At 46.9% G+C, this 16,046-nt stretch overlaps 1 protein-coding gene across 2 annotated transcripts in view; it reads left to right on the top strand.

Annotated features, from left to right (window-relative positions):
* glceb (glucuronic acid epimerase b) overlaps positions 1-16,046 on the top strand; it is a 41,337-nt gene that overhangs the window by 16,145 nt on the left and 9,146 nt on the right. For both annotated transcript variants that reach the window (XM_018752512.2, XM_018752511.2), the window contains exons 2-3: positions 7,129-7,242; positions 13,611-14,113. In XM_018752512.2, the coding sequence (XP_018608028.1) occupies positions 13,624-14,113 (490 nt within the window). In that variant the 5' untranslated portion in view covers positions 7,129-7,242; positions 13,611-13,623. The remainder of the gene's footprint in view (positions 1-7,128; positions 7,243-13,610; positions 14,114-16,046) is intronic.

The raw sequence follows: 16,046 nt of genomic DNA, 5'->3' as shown, positions 1-16,046 counted from the left end.
GCGCGTCCTCGGTGGAGGGGGCCTTCTGAGCAAAACATCTGCCTGGGAAACTTGTCCGGAGACTATGGGGGGGGAGTCTCTCCAGGTCAGGGAAGATGATGAAAGTTGCTGTTTTGTTGGCCTTCCTCTGCGTGCGTGTACACTTCAAAAACAATCCCTGTTCAGCTCTGCTATAACTGGGGTTTTGGATTGGCTCATCTTTGCTCTTGGAAGTAAGAGATGCGTTTTTGTGCTTGTGAAGGCATTTGCTGTCCTCGGCAGCAGTGCCTGGGTCGGCACTGGTAGGCAGTGGGTTTTGCGGGGCCTCCATGGACAGTTCAAGGTGCCCCTGGGAGCCTCTGTTTTTGAATGTGTGGAAGTTCATCTGTCAGATTTTCACTCATTCATGTTCCTCCACTAGAGTTACAGCTGGGCATGTTAATTATATTTGGTTGTGAGCTTTGAGGGCACAAGTCTTGCACAGAGCTCCATCCTGGCTGCTACTGAAGTCCTTGAGCATCCCTTTGGATGGTGGGGGTGCAGCCAATGCAGTCTGGGGCCCTAATCCTGCAAGGATGGCAGGGAGACAACCTTAGCAATCTGCATTCTGGGGGAAGCGGGGTACAGGCGCCCAAATGTATGCAAAGCCTGCGAGAGAACCGTCAGGATTTACTAACTATATTCCTGAGCGCTCTCGACAGGCGCGACGCATCTCTGAATGCGTGATGGGGGACGATTAAAGGCCTCTTTGTTCATTAAATAGAACATCCTGCAAGCAGATTACTCACAGTCGTAAATGCTGCGGGGACTCGGGAGACGGGTGTGAGGCAACTCTGAGTGGCTGCGCCATCCTCCCGGGACACTTTCCCCAAGCACACAATGTGGCCCAGGGTTAATGGGCTTCTCTTAGCCCTAAATTACACTGGGGCTGAAAGGCGAGCGAAACTGAAGCAAATGAGCGAGAAGCCTTCAAAGGCCCCATTGTGGCAGAGGAAGGTGAGCTGCGCTGCGGACAGATGTAGCATACCTTATAACCTTGCATCTTGCATGCACTCGTACCGCATGTTTATTCACTCCCTTCCTTATTCGTGCATTTATTGAACTTCCAAGTGCAGGAGCGACATGAAGGTAGGTGAAATATGTCCTGGTGTTTTGGTTGTTGCATTGAAGGCAATGTCACGTGTAGCCATGGTCCAGCTTTGCGGCAGTCAGACCTACTGGCGCCTAGATGGGCGTTGAAGACTGTGAAAGCTAATCTAACGGTGAAAGTTTCAAAGCCTAGACTTCATAATCCAATCTGTCTCCTCTTTGCCTCTCTTTTTCTTTGTACAGCTCCGAAAGGGGTGTGTGCATGTTTGAGAGCTGAGGAGAGCAATTTCAACAGCTTTGAATTGGACGTTGCCTCCAATTACTTTGTGATGGGGAATTAAGTGAGTCAGAATAAGTGTAATGGCCTTCAAACTAATGTTGTATTTTAGTGGGAAATGCAGACTAAGTACAAAGACAAAGTGGAAGAAACCACACTGCTGAACTCATTTACCTTTCAGCAGTGTAAAGGTTTTTTTTTTTTTTTATTTTTATTTTTTAAAAGAAAAAAAAAAAACTCTGATCATTCGGCATGTCATGCCAAACTACCCTAATCTGATGCAACCGCTCGCGGTGTTGCTCATTTTTGTAATGTTCAAACTGTGTGTCTCCATCAGTAATGATTATTCCCTTTATGACTGTGTTATGAGGAGGAAGGTTCACGCACGGACATTGTACGGAGCCCTGTGTGCTAATCCCAGGTTTGCTGTCAGACTTTGGCTACATGTGGCTCGGCAAAATTCAAAATGCTGTTTGATGGCAGCAAATGAGGGAGAAAAGTAAGGTTTCTGGGACTTTATGGACTTGATCCCTGAACAAGTTAGCTGACTTTCATGCATTTCCACTGGCTTGTACATTTGCTTATATACATTTCCTTCCCCCCCACCCTTATGTATCTGTGTATTGGAATGTAAGGATGGATGGATTGGTGTGGCTTAGACACATGACCAATTGTTCATATCACAAGTGAAGTATTTTATTTGTGGGTGTATTAAAGTTCCCGTACTTAATTTAGAATAAAAATCATGCCAAATGGAGGTGCCTCTTTTCTACCTTCATCTTTTGCCAGGTTTAAACAGTGAAAAATGTGGTTTCGATGTACCACAAAGAAGAACTCCTGAAGCCAACAATAAACTCGTGTGGCGGTGACCCTCACCCACTGAAGTTTAGGCAGGAGTTCAATTTATCTCCCTTAAGGCTTGTTTGTTCTTCACGTGCCATAAAATGCAGACAAAGTACGTTGTGAAGCGGTTATTGCACGCACAATGTGGAGCACTTTGGAAAGTGATCAGGTTTGTTGAAAGACTCTGAAAAGGGGGAGATGTGGATAATTACATTCGAAATGATTGCGTTTAATCCGTGCTCCATTAGAAAAGCCTGAAAGCTGCTCTCTCCAACTCCCCCCCCCCCCCCCCGTTACCCTGATTTCAGTCTCCATGCAGACAGCAGGATGAGAGCCACGCTGCAGCGATCACCGCAGCAACACAGCCTCTCAACCCACACAGCTTCCTGGGCCTCGGTGAAGTTGATTTCCTTAAAAGCTAGAAGGTATGGGGGCAGAGGTGCTGTTCACCTGAGACCTGGTAGTATTCTCTGTGGCAAGGCTGTGGGTGGATCTGTGCTTGCACTGCTTAAGACAATTAAAAACATGAGTTACATCAGCTACATGCCGTGCATCATTCAGTGTTGGCAACAAATTGACTGGGTAACATTTTGGGAGTTGAATGGAACATATACTTAAGAATCTGTAGTGAGGAGGCTTCCTTGGCAGGTCTCAGTGGGACTGAATATGTCATGGCTTGAGGTGTTACCACAGTGCTACCAAGTGAGCATCTGTAGAGCTTCTCATCTCAATGGTGTGTTAGCGGCTGGCCATGTTCTGAGTTCGCAGAGATGATATTAAGGTCTTCAGAAACCTCATGGTTCCATACTGCATACCCTCTGACTTGTTCTCCAGAGAATCTCCATGTCTGGAAGATGAACACATTTACTGTGAGGGCTGTACTTTTGCTGGGATGCTGCAGCATATTCCTCAGCCTATAATTTGTGTTTGGAAGTCCAGCTTACTCAGGTGGTTTGGCTTAAGGGACAGCTGTAATGGCTACAATAAGATACTTGGGTTGTCTTTTTTTGTGGCCTGTTCCTGCTCTGTGATTGCAACTGCTCTGGCTGCGATGGGGCTGTTGGGGTTCTTGGGGCCAATGGTGTCCAGATGGAGCAGCCACAGGAATGTAAATCTGCAGGGCAAATGATATTACTAACAGTGGGAGAGGAGCTCCATTCGATGGCAGTGCCTCTATCTTCCACTCACTGTCAACTCAAGTCTGGTCTTTGCTTTGTCTGGCCTTGTGGGTCCTTCATTATGTGGTACACTTTACTTAGACTTACTCGTACACTTTATTTAGTTCTCATTGTGTCACTGTCATTGTGAACTCATGATTTCTGTAATTCCAGCATTGTTCTTTTAGGGTTGTAGCTTCAGCCTTCACACAGGGTCTGACATCTGTAGATATGAAAGTGTTTTCTGTTGGCTTTGCCAGTTGTTTGACATGGTCCAACAAAAACATTTGGGAAGAGAATTCAAAGGTGCCATTTTCACGAAGCGTACATCTGTTCCCACGCACTTTTTTTTTTTTTTTTTTTTCTTTCCCCCCCCCCCCCCCTCTCCTCCTCCTGCTATGCAGTAATGAGCTGCTGGAGATATCTCTTCTCATGTTTGTCTGTGCTGAGAGCCTCTGCTTGTCTTTTCTTGAACCCACATCTCAACCGTGTCTCAGCCACACCTTGGCTTGGAAACCTGTCCCATTCCCATGAGAGTGGCGCAACTAATTCAGACAAAGCTCTAAGATATATTAAAGGAAGTTGGAGGAGTTGAATTTTTTAAAAAGTTGTTCTGCCAGCCTGTCACACCAGATCCACATACTTTGCTTGGAGTTGTGCTTGTAGAGGTTAATGCAAGTAATTTGATCCTCAAAAAGAATGAGGATGTGAATTTCCAGTGCTAAGCAAGAAGGGAGGCAACATGGAAATCTTTTGAATAAAAGTTTTTGGTATTAAACTATATATCTCAGGCCCCTGAAGCTTGATGACTTAAACGGGATTTTAAAGTGCCTTTAATAAAAGACATTGTGCTATGGCTAGGACCCTCAGATTGTGTTCAGTGGTACCTTGTTCATGCCTTACTCATAATTCCATTTTGTCATATTAAGTCCAGTAACCCCACACATTATCTCGCTGGTTCTTATCTTGTGCAGAGCATTGGTTATTTGGCTGGCGATGACATGGTGTGAAGTTCTCTGCAGTATTTATCCCGGAGAAAAACATGGACCTTAAACTAGCAGCCATCCATGGATTTGTTTTGAGAAGTACTGTGTGGTTCATGTGGGCTTCATTCATGTTTGTGATGACTTGCTTCTGCCGTTATTCTGGCGATGTGTTGTCCTTCAGGTCTGCTGTGTAAACTGTCCCAAGTATGAGGGATTCTGGTGCCTGGGACACGGTGACTGTGAAGTTGCCGAAATGTACAAGTCCTTGCGCGATGCCCAAAAACACTCGGTTTCTCAACCCTCCCCGCCACCTCATCATTATCAGCATCCGCTTCCATCTGCTGCTCGGCTGACGTCCGAAAGGGTCACCTCGACGGCACCGTTTGCTTTCGGCACTGGTCCTACACGCCGTGGCACCGGTGGGTGCTGGTGTTTTGATGAAAGGGTGAAACATTGTAACGCCTAATTCAACAGCTTTGTCGATAAGCCTGTTTCTAAGGAGATCAATATTCCCTTTTGGTACCGATGCGTCGGTGCAGTCTTTAACTCCAACAGCCCTGTATGCCGTAGCTGCTGGAGTGTTTGTTATACGGTGTAGATTAATGGCAGGGTGAGCGGACCCTGCCACTTCCCTTGCATTTCTGCTGACAGATTGTCAGTACATTAATGGCTTTGCTGTTAAAGGCGTGTAAATTCATCATGGCTGCAATTACAAATATGTATTTGTTTCTTCGGCATCAGTTATAGGCCGTTTTGAGCTAGGAAATCAATGGGCATCGACGTAAAATATGATTTACTCCTGGTCAAAGCCATTGTGGCAGTTTTTATTTCACACACAAAATTTTTTTTATATTGGCACGTCGCTCTGTCAAGAAGAAGCATAGATCAGAATTTGCCGGGGGAAACGCTAAGCCTAATTAAGCGTTGCATTTTTTTTAAAGCCTCTGACAAACTTTGGTGACATTTTACAGGCTGCCTGACATCCGATCAGCACTCAGTGGCGGGTGCCATTAGCACCAGGCGTTTTAATTGCTGCACCAGTGAAACATGCCCCGATGACGGCTTGGCGAGAACGAATTAGCCTTTGTTGTTAGAGCTGCCGTGCGTTCTCTACTTAATAACTTTTAGTGGGGATCGAGCCACTGACCCTAAAAATGAAACGTGTCCCTTTTAAGAGGAATGAGAAATGACAGGAGAGAAGCATTTTCAGGCATTGGCGATGGAAACAGTGTTCACCGCAGCTGACAATTCTAAGGGGGGGGGGGGACTGTTCTTGACCTCTGACTGACTGCAATGTTAAGAGGAGTGAGAATGCATTTAATTAAGCAGACTCATAAGACGATCGTATTTGTTTATACACGACGTTCCACATTCATTTCCAGTGCCTCCCAGCTGCACTTTCAGCCTTACTTCCTTTTTGTGTCTGTGGCCAGCGTGTGATGTGCTTCCACTTCCGCAGCTGCGTTAGATCTTTTCTTTCCTTTTTGTGTGTGTGGAGTGACTATGGTAGAGAAGCAGAAGTGTGTGTGATAGAGATGTGTTTTGACGAGTACAGCTTTTCTGTGGAGTTGTGTGTCAAAATGAAAGTACATACAGCTCCCATTTTTGCGTTTGATGCATCTTCCCCAAATGAGCACACGCTTCATTTATAGGCAACAGCCGAGTGCAGGCGAGGGTCTCGGCAGACCGACAGCTATTAGCGGCCATGAGGGCTGGAACCAGCGCTGCTCACGCCACCGCCGCCGAGTCGAGCTCATTAGTATGAGTACAAAAGGAGACGGGTCACTTTGATCCATAAACTGTAAATTAAATCGATGGTGAGGAGAATGTTTGATGGGCCGCCATCAGGGAGTGGGTCTTTTTATGTGGTCTGCTTTGCCAGGGAATAGGGGCTTCTTCCTGGCATGGTGACGTCAAAGTGCTGGGAAGCCGTCTCCTGGAAGGAAACTCCCCTTGTTCCCTAGCAACGCCCGCCAGGTCTGAAACGCCCACACAGCTGGACATTGGTTCCGATAGCCAAGTTCCTACATGTACACTTAAGCATGCATATGCGTGCGTGCACACACACCTTCCTCCATCTCTGTACATCAATAACTGGTTCATTATTAGGACTTTGCTGCCACCTTTAAATAGGGTTGAGTTCCTATGCCCACCCCTCCCTACTGGCTGTTCCTCGGAGAGAAAGTTCTACATCTTTTGCTCTGCAGGGCAATTTGAGTTATCAGGAGTAAGATACACCTGGGAGATGTGGAAGTGTCGTCGTCGTCGTCGTCCCCCCCCCCCATGTATGAGTAACAACAACTTGTTTTTTAGCAGTGGGGAGGAGGGATTTTTGGTGCTTCTTGGCCATGGTTAGACTTTATTCATGCTTCCATGAGGAATCTCAGTCATGAGACTGAGACCGATGCCTGTTGTTCCAGGATGGAGTGGGACCCATAAACTTCAGGAACTCCTTGAGGCAGAAAGTGCACCTGATGACTGGCAGGGTGGAAAGCAGAAGATCTGTGTGTGTACAATGTGTTGCACATGGTCTTAGCATCAGTCAGCCAGCTGAACATGAGGAAAGGTCAGCTGTGGTTTAACAGCTGAAATTTGTATTAAGGGTTATGGGATGGAAATCTGCTGTGTTGTGTAGATGCAGATACAATGTGTCTGGTGGGGAAAACTACTTATTCATGGATGTATTTCCCCCCCCAAAAATAACTGACCCTCTTGTGCCTCTCCGGGATGGTGCGGATTTGGCTGAAAACACTAATTATTACTATACTAAACATAATGTATAAATGGTATCTTTCAGGTATGAAATAAGTGCTGGGGGAAACGACTGCCAGAGGATTTAACGCTGGAAAAGAACTGGCTGTATTGGCCGTGATGAGCTTTCTGTGAAGACGGCCTATGGTGAATGCTCAGGGTGAGTGTCATCCTTGCTCGGCCACGGTTTTTATTAATTTTTTTTTATTTTATTTTATTTTATTTTAAAAATGGTGGCAATTTTCCTTTTCATCTCATGCCGCTCTGTTATTGTCTGTGTGAAGGTGATAAAGTTGACCCCCCCCCCGTTCTTTAGTTTCCAACTGATTGTAAGAAGGTTTAATCTCCCACAAGGCGTGTGAGGCAGAAGCTGTTTCAGTAACGACCTGCCCCCATCCCTTGTGCCCATCGTGACATAAATGAATGCTGCTTTTGCCCTAAAATGCTCTTCTCATCTAGAAAAGATGGAAAAATGCAATGCAGCTCAGTTAATTTTTTGACATTTCTCAGCTTGGTGATGTGGACTTCCAAATTGGAAAGGGAAAGGGGTTGGACTTTTTGCATAGAAGCTGGGAGAGGGTCCTTTCATATCTGAGATTAATATTAATGATTATACATTTTGTATTTTTGTTTGACTAACTTTATCTACACGCACACTGGCTGACACTGCTTGTTCCGAGTGGGCACGTGGCAAACCGGAGCCTAACCCGGCAACACAGGACACAAGGCTGGAGGGGGAGGGGGCGCACCAGGACGGGTCGCCAGTCCGTCCCAAGGCACCCCAAGCAGGACTTGAAACCAGGACCCAACCAAACCCGCTGCACCACCGCACCCCCCTTGCCTTTATCTTTTTTGTCATTGCCTTTACAACTAAACTTAATTTTTCACATTTACAGCTGTTTCTTATAATGGAGCAATTTAGGATAAGCATCTTGCTCAAGGGTATCACAACTGGACACTTCCTGAGGTTTTGGGCCAGCAATCTCCTGTGTTCTCTAAGATGAGGATCTATGTGTTAATGGGTTGTTTTAGTTACTTGCTCTGAGTAGGTCAGCAGCTGAATAGATACAGTGGTGAACTGGACTGTTACCTGGAGGGTTACCAGTTAAAGTCCCTGGAGGGGCCCAGATGTTGTACACTTAAATACAGCCGTCTGTCCTGCCTGGCTCCAGTAGATCTATGTATTCAGCTGTGTATACGCACAGAATGTGAAACGGAAAGAGTAACGTTTCGTCAGTAAGTGTGCCAGGCGACAAAGTTAATTGAAATTCTTTGTTGAGAACACAGGACATTTCAGACTTCCCCGCGGTTGCCTATGCTTCTCACACCGTGGCAGCTGTAGACATCCACTGGCCACTCCGTCATTGCTGAGACACAGAGCCTTGTGTCTTTCTCCTACGGCGGCTTTTTTCTTTGTGCAAGGTGCACTGATTGCCTGCTGCCGGCCACCTAGCTTTGCCATGAGGACCAACCCAAGCGCATCTCTCTTCAGCAGTATCTCCTTTCTGCTTTGCGCTGACTCTGTGATGGTGCCTTTTCTTCTCCGCCGGCTGACATCACCCTCCAGAGAATTCTGTGACATGTATAACAATTTCTGCAGCAGTCGTCACAGAATGCCTGTCAAACTGACACCGGCAATTAGAGGCAGTTCAAAGTCACCAAAGACGCCGCCGTCTCGGGTTCCTTTGTAGGGACTCATGGCTCTGGCTGCAGGCTCTGCTTTTAATGTGTGCTGCCCAGGCACCGCACTGACTTCTACACACACACACACACATACACACACGGTACCTCTGCCTCTTCATCTGTATGTTTATACTGCATGTGTCGGTTTCTGCTTGCCTCTGTGTATGGTAACTGCATACTTCTCTCAGATGCTTCCTGTCCTCTTTACTCGTGTTTAAATGCATCTCAATTTAAATACTGGGTAACTTGGCAACTTCTGTGATTGGCACATCCTGCTTTAATGTTCTGCGTTCTCTGCTTTTACTACATGTTCTTTGTAATGCGAATGCTGTGGCGTCCTGCTGGGGAGCATTTTTGTGGATGACGTGCCCTGATTTTAGGCTCTCTTCAGCGGGGCTGCCTTCCACTTGCAGAGACAGCGGTTCCGTGCAACGCACACGAGGGCGTCTGTGACTCGCAGTGCCCTGCCTCCAGCGCTGTTATTAGGAGCAGTTTGGCGCTTACATTGATAACCTTTTAAATATTCATGCCTACATTTCCAGCTCCACTCGCTCCATCAGGCCTTTAAGCGGGTCTCCCTTGAGCTCCAGTTCTACGCATTTGGAGACTGCAGGAATCACTCTTCTTGCAGCGCAGGCTATTCAAATCCCCTGCAGCCTGTTGAGGCAGTCAGCCGACGTCCGGGGTTAGCGATGCAGCTGAGCCACAGCAGGGGAGGCGGCAATGAGGCGATGGTCTAGGGCTGCCTCTCCCACCTGCGGGCACCCAGGGGAGGCTGTAAGTGGAGCATTGGGCCACCGGCCGCAGCAGCTCCAACTGAGCACCGGCAGAACACCAGACAGACCCAGCCAGGAGGAAAAAGGCAGAACGCACCTTGAGAAGAAGCATCTCAGCTCAGCCATCTGCCTCCTTGTTTCCCTGAACGACAGCAGGCCTTCATTGTGCTCACGCTTGGCTTGCTCTGTCTCCGTTGTGCTCCTTTTTTTTTTTTCTCCTTTTTCCCCCCTTTTCTCCCCCCCTCCCCTCTAGTTAAATAAATTTTTTAGCAGCAGCAGACACAGGAGGAAGAGCTGTTTTGCAGTTCCAGCCAGCATGGCCTGGTTCTGGGACAGAGAAGCTTGTGTGCCACACTGAACCTGTTTGTGGGCACAGGAGCGCCAGCTGCTGTTCCCATCTAGACCTAAATTGTTTCAGCTTTTATTTTGAAACTGTGTAATTGTGCGCAAGAACTTGAAATGGAAGTCAATGTACTGATAAAGTAACTATTTAGGTTTTTCTCAATTGTAGTAAAGACTCCTCTTTGTTGCATTGAAGGCATGTGGAGCAGAGACCTGATCCTCTTTGTAAAATTTCAATTGTTTTACATCAGCAGGAGCCTTGTTTTCTAGTATTTGTTTTGAAAGTCCTTATAGAGTTTTTTTTTTTTTTTTTTTTTTTTTTTTTTCCCCCACTTGTCATTTCTCTTTTGATCAACATCTATATTCCTTAGTGACTTCTATCAATCAGTGTATCACACCAGCTACAACACTACACTGTCGTTATATAAACACTGAGATTAATCCAGAGGCTGTTAACTTTTCTAGGCCACAGCTCCCTTTAAGAATCTGATGAAAGCTAAAGATCAATTTTTTAGAAAGAAAATATTGCATTCAATTTACATAACAGAAAACTGGCTTGTCTCACGTTATGGACAGTACTATCAGGTTAACATTAACTTATTTTCACATGAGCCTTTTCTAGAGCCTTGAAGCTCATCCCTGCACTCATGGTTAAACTCCACTGCCTCTTTCCTGTTCCACAATTTCCCATGAATCAGTTCTGCATTGGAAGAGTAAATGATGGGAAAGTTTATCATGGTCTTTATGACTTGGAACCGACTTGCAGCGACTGCCAATTGTTTTACCTGTGAAATGTGTTTAACAAGCTAGAGCAGGGATACACTTCTGATTTCCCTTTAAAAACACACATATATGGCTTTATGAAGAATGACGGCTGTAATATTTTGTTTGAAGTTAGCTGCACTAAATAAATTTAGTTCCCTCATCAAACCAGGCTCCACTTAAGCACATGGAGTTGTCATTTCCTTTGTGAGCCAGAGCCTTTAGATGGCAACAAATGTTTTTTAAAACCGAAAAAATAAATAGCCAAAGGCATTATTCAGGTGTCAGGACTCCTGCATGAAGCCATTTGACCCCTGGGTGTGTTGCCCTTTCATGGTTCCCTTGAGACCGTGCTTCATCTTTCTGTAAGGACGTTCCCGCAATATGTAGTAGTGTAAGACTGGAATAGAGATGGCACACAGGGACCAGGTTGTTTACCGCAGAGGGACACCACTTTCTTTATGTAGCTGCTGGGAAACGGGACCGCATGTCGCTCCAGCTGCATGAAAACGGCCAGACAGGCCAGCAGGCAGCAGCTAGTAGCGGTCGGAGCAAGAAAGTGGCTCTGGAGGAGTCTACCTGTGTGGAGAGTCATGCTGCAGCTGAGCTAAGTCCTGTGAGTTTGAAAACTAGAGACGTGTGGTCTAGTCCAGCTCTAGGCAGACGTGTGTGTGTGAGAGTGAGTGAGAAAGAGACCCAAAACAGCTTCACACACCCCCTGAGGTGGTAATCAGTGCACAAAACCCTCCGAACACCCCACATTATTAAACACTTAGTCCCCCACTGCGTTGCATTTCACATTTTATGTTTTGCAGAAAGAATTTAAGAAAAGCATTTGCTTTTAACATTGAAATGTTTTTTTTTTTTTTAAAAGTTATTTTTTCCTTTTCTTCTCTGACAGGCATTAAAATCATCTTCATTCCCAACTACTTTGCTCTCTGTTTTGCAGGCTATGCGCTCTTGTCAGGGTGGTGGCGGGATTCAGTGTCCCAATGTCTGGTCAGCGAGTCACCAGTTGCTGCACCTCTCCAACTGGAGAAGAGTGGGGGGCAATTATTTATAGTTGGGTCAAACGAGGCAGGCAACTTATCTTTCAACACACAGTAGCTCTTCGTCCTTTTGGCCTGGCCCACGTTGTCAGGAGAGTCGTCTCCGCAATCTTTCATCTCCCCTCAATGCGCAGTCTTCCCCTAATATCAGCGATGCTGCTTTTTATGAAGCAATATTTCAAGATATCGGGAGCTGCCGAAGCAGAGTTTCGGCAGCAGACAGCGCTCCGGGTCTGTGGCGCAGAAGGCAGAGGGGAGTCTCAGCTGCCCGTCTCTCTCCCCCTCCCGACAAATTCTTTGTTATATATGCATTGTTAACGCAGCCCTCTGCCAGTTTCGTGATCACTCATCCTGAGATCATCACACGTTTTAATCAGACCCACAGCAGGCAGCCGCCACTTTGGGCGGCTGATAAACGATGAGTACGTTGCAGGAGCCGACGGTAGGTTTTGGCTGCGGGATGGCAAAGAGGAGGACCAAGAATCAGCAGCTGCACATCTATCCATCCTGGTGATAGCCACCCAAGCTGGAGGAAGCAGTCAGACTTTCACTGTGCTGCACCATAGTATTAATACGTATGTAATGGTTAAAGTCATCGCCTTCTAAATTTTACGACCTGGGTTCCGATCCCCTTCCCTCTGTATCGCCCTCGATCAAGGCACGCATCCTGAATCGCTCCACTGAAATGACCGAGTTGTATAAACGGGTAAATAACCGTAAGCAGTATAGGTTTGTGCATTAATGTTGCTAGTCACTATGAACAGAGGAGTGATCTTAATGGAGTAAATGTAATTTAAATGTATTTTGTATGAAGTTTATGATTTCTCATGTTCTTTTCTTATAACAGGACCAGACACTAGCAGGCGTTGTTCAGTTTTGTCTAAACAGTATCTCTTTTAGCTGTGAGTTTGTGTCTGCTGCGTCTGGCCCTGTTGAAGTAAGATTATTTGTTTCGTTCCCTCAGTCATGTCTTTTGCTGCTCAATACGTTGGCAAAGTAGCATATTGGGAAATTAATTCACCTTTTCAGTAATGTCCTGGCAGGTGTAAACCGTGATGCTAAAATGAACTTAGTGGTAATGATTTTTCCCCACTTTCCCCGAGGGCTGCGTTTCTGTCTTTTCGGTGTGTGCCCCCTGAGCTGTAATTAGCAGGGGTGGAAGTCGGTCCTTGTTTGCGTATCGATTCTTCTTTTTTCTTTGTGGTTGCATTAAATGCCAGAGGAACAGGACTGCGTGGGCCGCTGGCCGTGATGACTGGCACCGTCGGCTGGCTGAGCAGCTCCCGGTGCTCCCTTGACGGCCTAGACCGCCGAGCCGTGTCTCGTCTGGCCCGAGGAAGCGGAACCTCCTCTACTTTCCGGCTGGGGCTGCGGAGACGGCCTAGCACCCCCGAGCCTCAGGACTCAGACAGCTGTGGCGTTCGCGCAAAGCCTACGCGTGGAGGCTGTCTGACAGACAGGCCTTTAATTACAGCTCTAACGTGTGCTTCCTGCCTCAACCCCCAGGTGGTGCGGCCCACGGAGGCTGGGCCAGTGGCACCTATATAAGGAGAGCGGATACAGGCAGGAACCCTAACTCGCGTACGGCTCGTCGGCAGCACTGCGTTTTGGGGATATCGCCGCTCGCCATATTGTTGACATTCATTACCGTGGTTTTATTTTATCCTTGTGTATTGGCAGCTATTCATTAATCATAACTGTCTTGCTTGTCCAGTGTGTCTGAATGTTTGATATTGTACAGCGAGTTTCCCCTTTTGTCATTTCCATGACACAGGATGTGAAATTGCATTCTGCTGCTGTCAGTCATCCTCTCATCGGTCCTCCTGTTTTCCAGGGATGATATTAGACATGATGCTTGGCAGCGTGACAGGAAGGGGATGGGGTTGACCTGTGTCTTGTGGCTCTCTTCTCTGTAGGTTTTCTACAAAGATGCGTTGCCTGGCAGCCCGAGTCAACTACAAGACCCTGATTGTGATCTGCACGCTCTTCACCCTCCTCACGGTGCTGCTGTGGAACCGCTGCTCGAGCGATACCACCCTGCGATTTCCTCCCAGGCCTCAGCCGCCGGCCACCCCCAAGGGAGAGCGCAACCCCCAGCAGCCGCAGCCTCCCGAGCCTCCGCCTGTGGTGGGCGGGCTCAGGTACGAGGAGATCGACTGCTTGATCAATGACGAGACGACCGTAAAAGGACGGCGCGAGGGCAACGAGGTGTACCTGCCCTTCAGCTGGCTGGAGAAGTACTTTGAGGTGTACGGCAAGGTGGCACAGTACGACGGCTACGACCGCTTCGAGTTCTCCCACAGTTACTCCAAGGTTTACGCACAGCGGGAGCCCTACCACCCCGATGGCGTGTTCATGTCCTTTGAGGGCTACAATGTCGAGGTGCGTGACCGTGTCAAGTGCATCAGCGGCGTGGAAGGTGAGTCTCCTCTCGATGGATCCTCACATTTGCTCCTTCGGCCAAGTCATTAGTCACGATGAAGGGCCATTAAGCATCCAAACGAGCTTTTAAATCTAGGAGTGCTGCCGCTCTCTCCTTGCTCCCTTGTGAGAATATTGTAATTCCCTTGCTTGTGGTCTATACCTGAGCGCAGATCGCGTCTGTGCAACGCTCAATGGTCGTGCCTGGAATATAAGGCCTGTTTTTAATGCAGACGGTTAGTGGCCATTAATAGCAATTTGGCTGGACTGTCTGAAGGAGAATTTTCCAGGAAACCGGACTTAAGTAATCCGCCCCCTGGCCTCGGTGAGTAATGCGCTATCAATTGACATACATTAAACAAATGAAAATGGGATTGATTCTGGAGATTACAAGACTTGATTGTGGTGACCCAAAACTTAATGGAACACCATTTTGGACTTGTAGCGACATGCATCATCGTTTGGACGATTTGAGGCCGGTCCGCTAATGTCCGTGTCTGCGGGGGTGTCCAGAGCTGCCGCGTCAACGCTGATGTGCTCTCTCAGGCGGCCCTGTCAGCTCTTGCCCAGCCGCAGTCACCGGACTCGGGCGCCTGGCTACCAAATTTAAGAAGGACCACTGTGCTGGAAATTAGTCTTTACCCAGCTGTGCCCTGTGGTTTTCATTTGTGACCAACATGGTTCTGAGTGACAGGACCATCACACACCTTTGAGAGGTACAGCAGACTTTACCGTTTCTCCCGTTTGCATCTTATCTACTTTTATAGCGTCTCCTGATCAAAGAATGCGATCAAGGGTGGAGCTCTCGCATTGTTATGATTAGTAACAGTTACTGAGCTGACGTCTTCGTCCGAAACAATTTACCATGTTAGATAATCAAATTTACAATGATTTACCATTTATACAAATGTACATGGTACCTTGCTGATTTAGGGTTCATGAAGAGTACTACAGCAGGAGCAGGGATTTCCCGTAGTTACTTAGACTCCTGGTACAAAGTAAGGTCTGTTGAAGGAATATTCCTTGACGCACCACGTGCACCGTAGACCTAAGGACACCTTCTCGGCTACTCCTAAATTTCAACACTTGTAAAGCTCGACTTGGTGATGCTTAGGTCTTTGGTAGCTGCCAGGTTTGTTCTTTGTTAGAAATAGAGAGGGATTTAGAACCGAAACGGGGCTTAGATCGTGAAGGACAACAAGCCTTTGGTTTTATTTTGTTTTGACATTGAGACTTTGGAGTGCAGTTAATATTGAATTTCTTTTGATGGGAAAAGGAAAAAACCAAGATGCACTTCCACTACCGGTTTAATGCAATGAGAATCGGTCTCTAATAAACTCATCACTTATTGGAGCACTATTAAAGTGCAAGTGCTCTAAAATCAATATCTTATTTCTGAGTATTGCCCCCCTCCCCATTACATCATTAGCCAGTTATCACTGCTGGAGCCTCTCCAGTCCTGCTTAGCAAATTGCTGTCTGAGATTTGACATGAGTTGCCCCTAATAGACATGTATTATGCTCTCATTTCCCGTGATTGGCATCTGGAACAGCTCTTTCTTCCCACACAACCATTAAAATCAAAGGCAGCATTGACTTACGAGGGCTGCCATTCTGATGATGTCACAATGCGGTGACCAGTCAGTGCAGGAGGTGGTAGGTTTCTTTCTGGACTTTGGTACCTCATGAATACCCCCTCCAGAGCCACATGACAATCAGTCTTATGGTAGCAAACGCCAGACCGTCGTAGCGTTTCAAAATCACAGTAAAAATGTCGTTTACTGATCACAGGTTGCACACCCCCATCCACCCCGATTGCTACACGTTACATTACATACGTCCTCCAAAAATCACCTGCGGACATCAATCCTTAGATGTGGCCCATTATTTTGTGTAGGGGCAGTAACAATTGCTTGTCATTTCTTTACACCA

The sequence above is a fragment of the Scleropages formosus genome, chromosome 11 (assembly GCF_900964775.1).
Source record: "Scleropages formosus chromosome 11, fSclFor1.1, whole genome shotgun sequence".
NCBI classification, from domain to species: domain Eukaryota; kingdom Metazoa; phylum Chordata; class Actinopteri; order Osteoglossiformes; family Osteoglossidae; genus Scleropages; species Scleropages formosus.
This window is presented reverse-complemented; position numbering and strand designations above follow the sequence as displayed.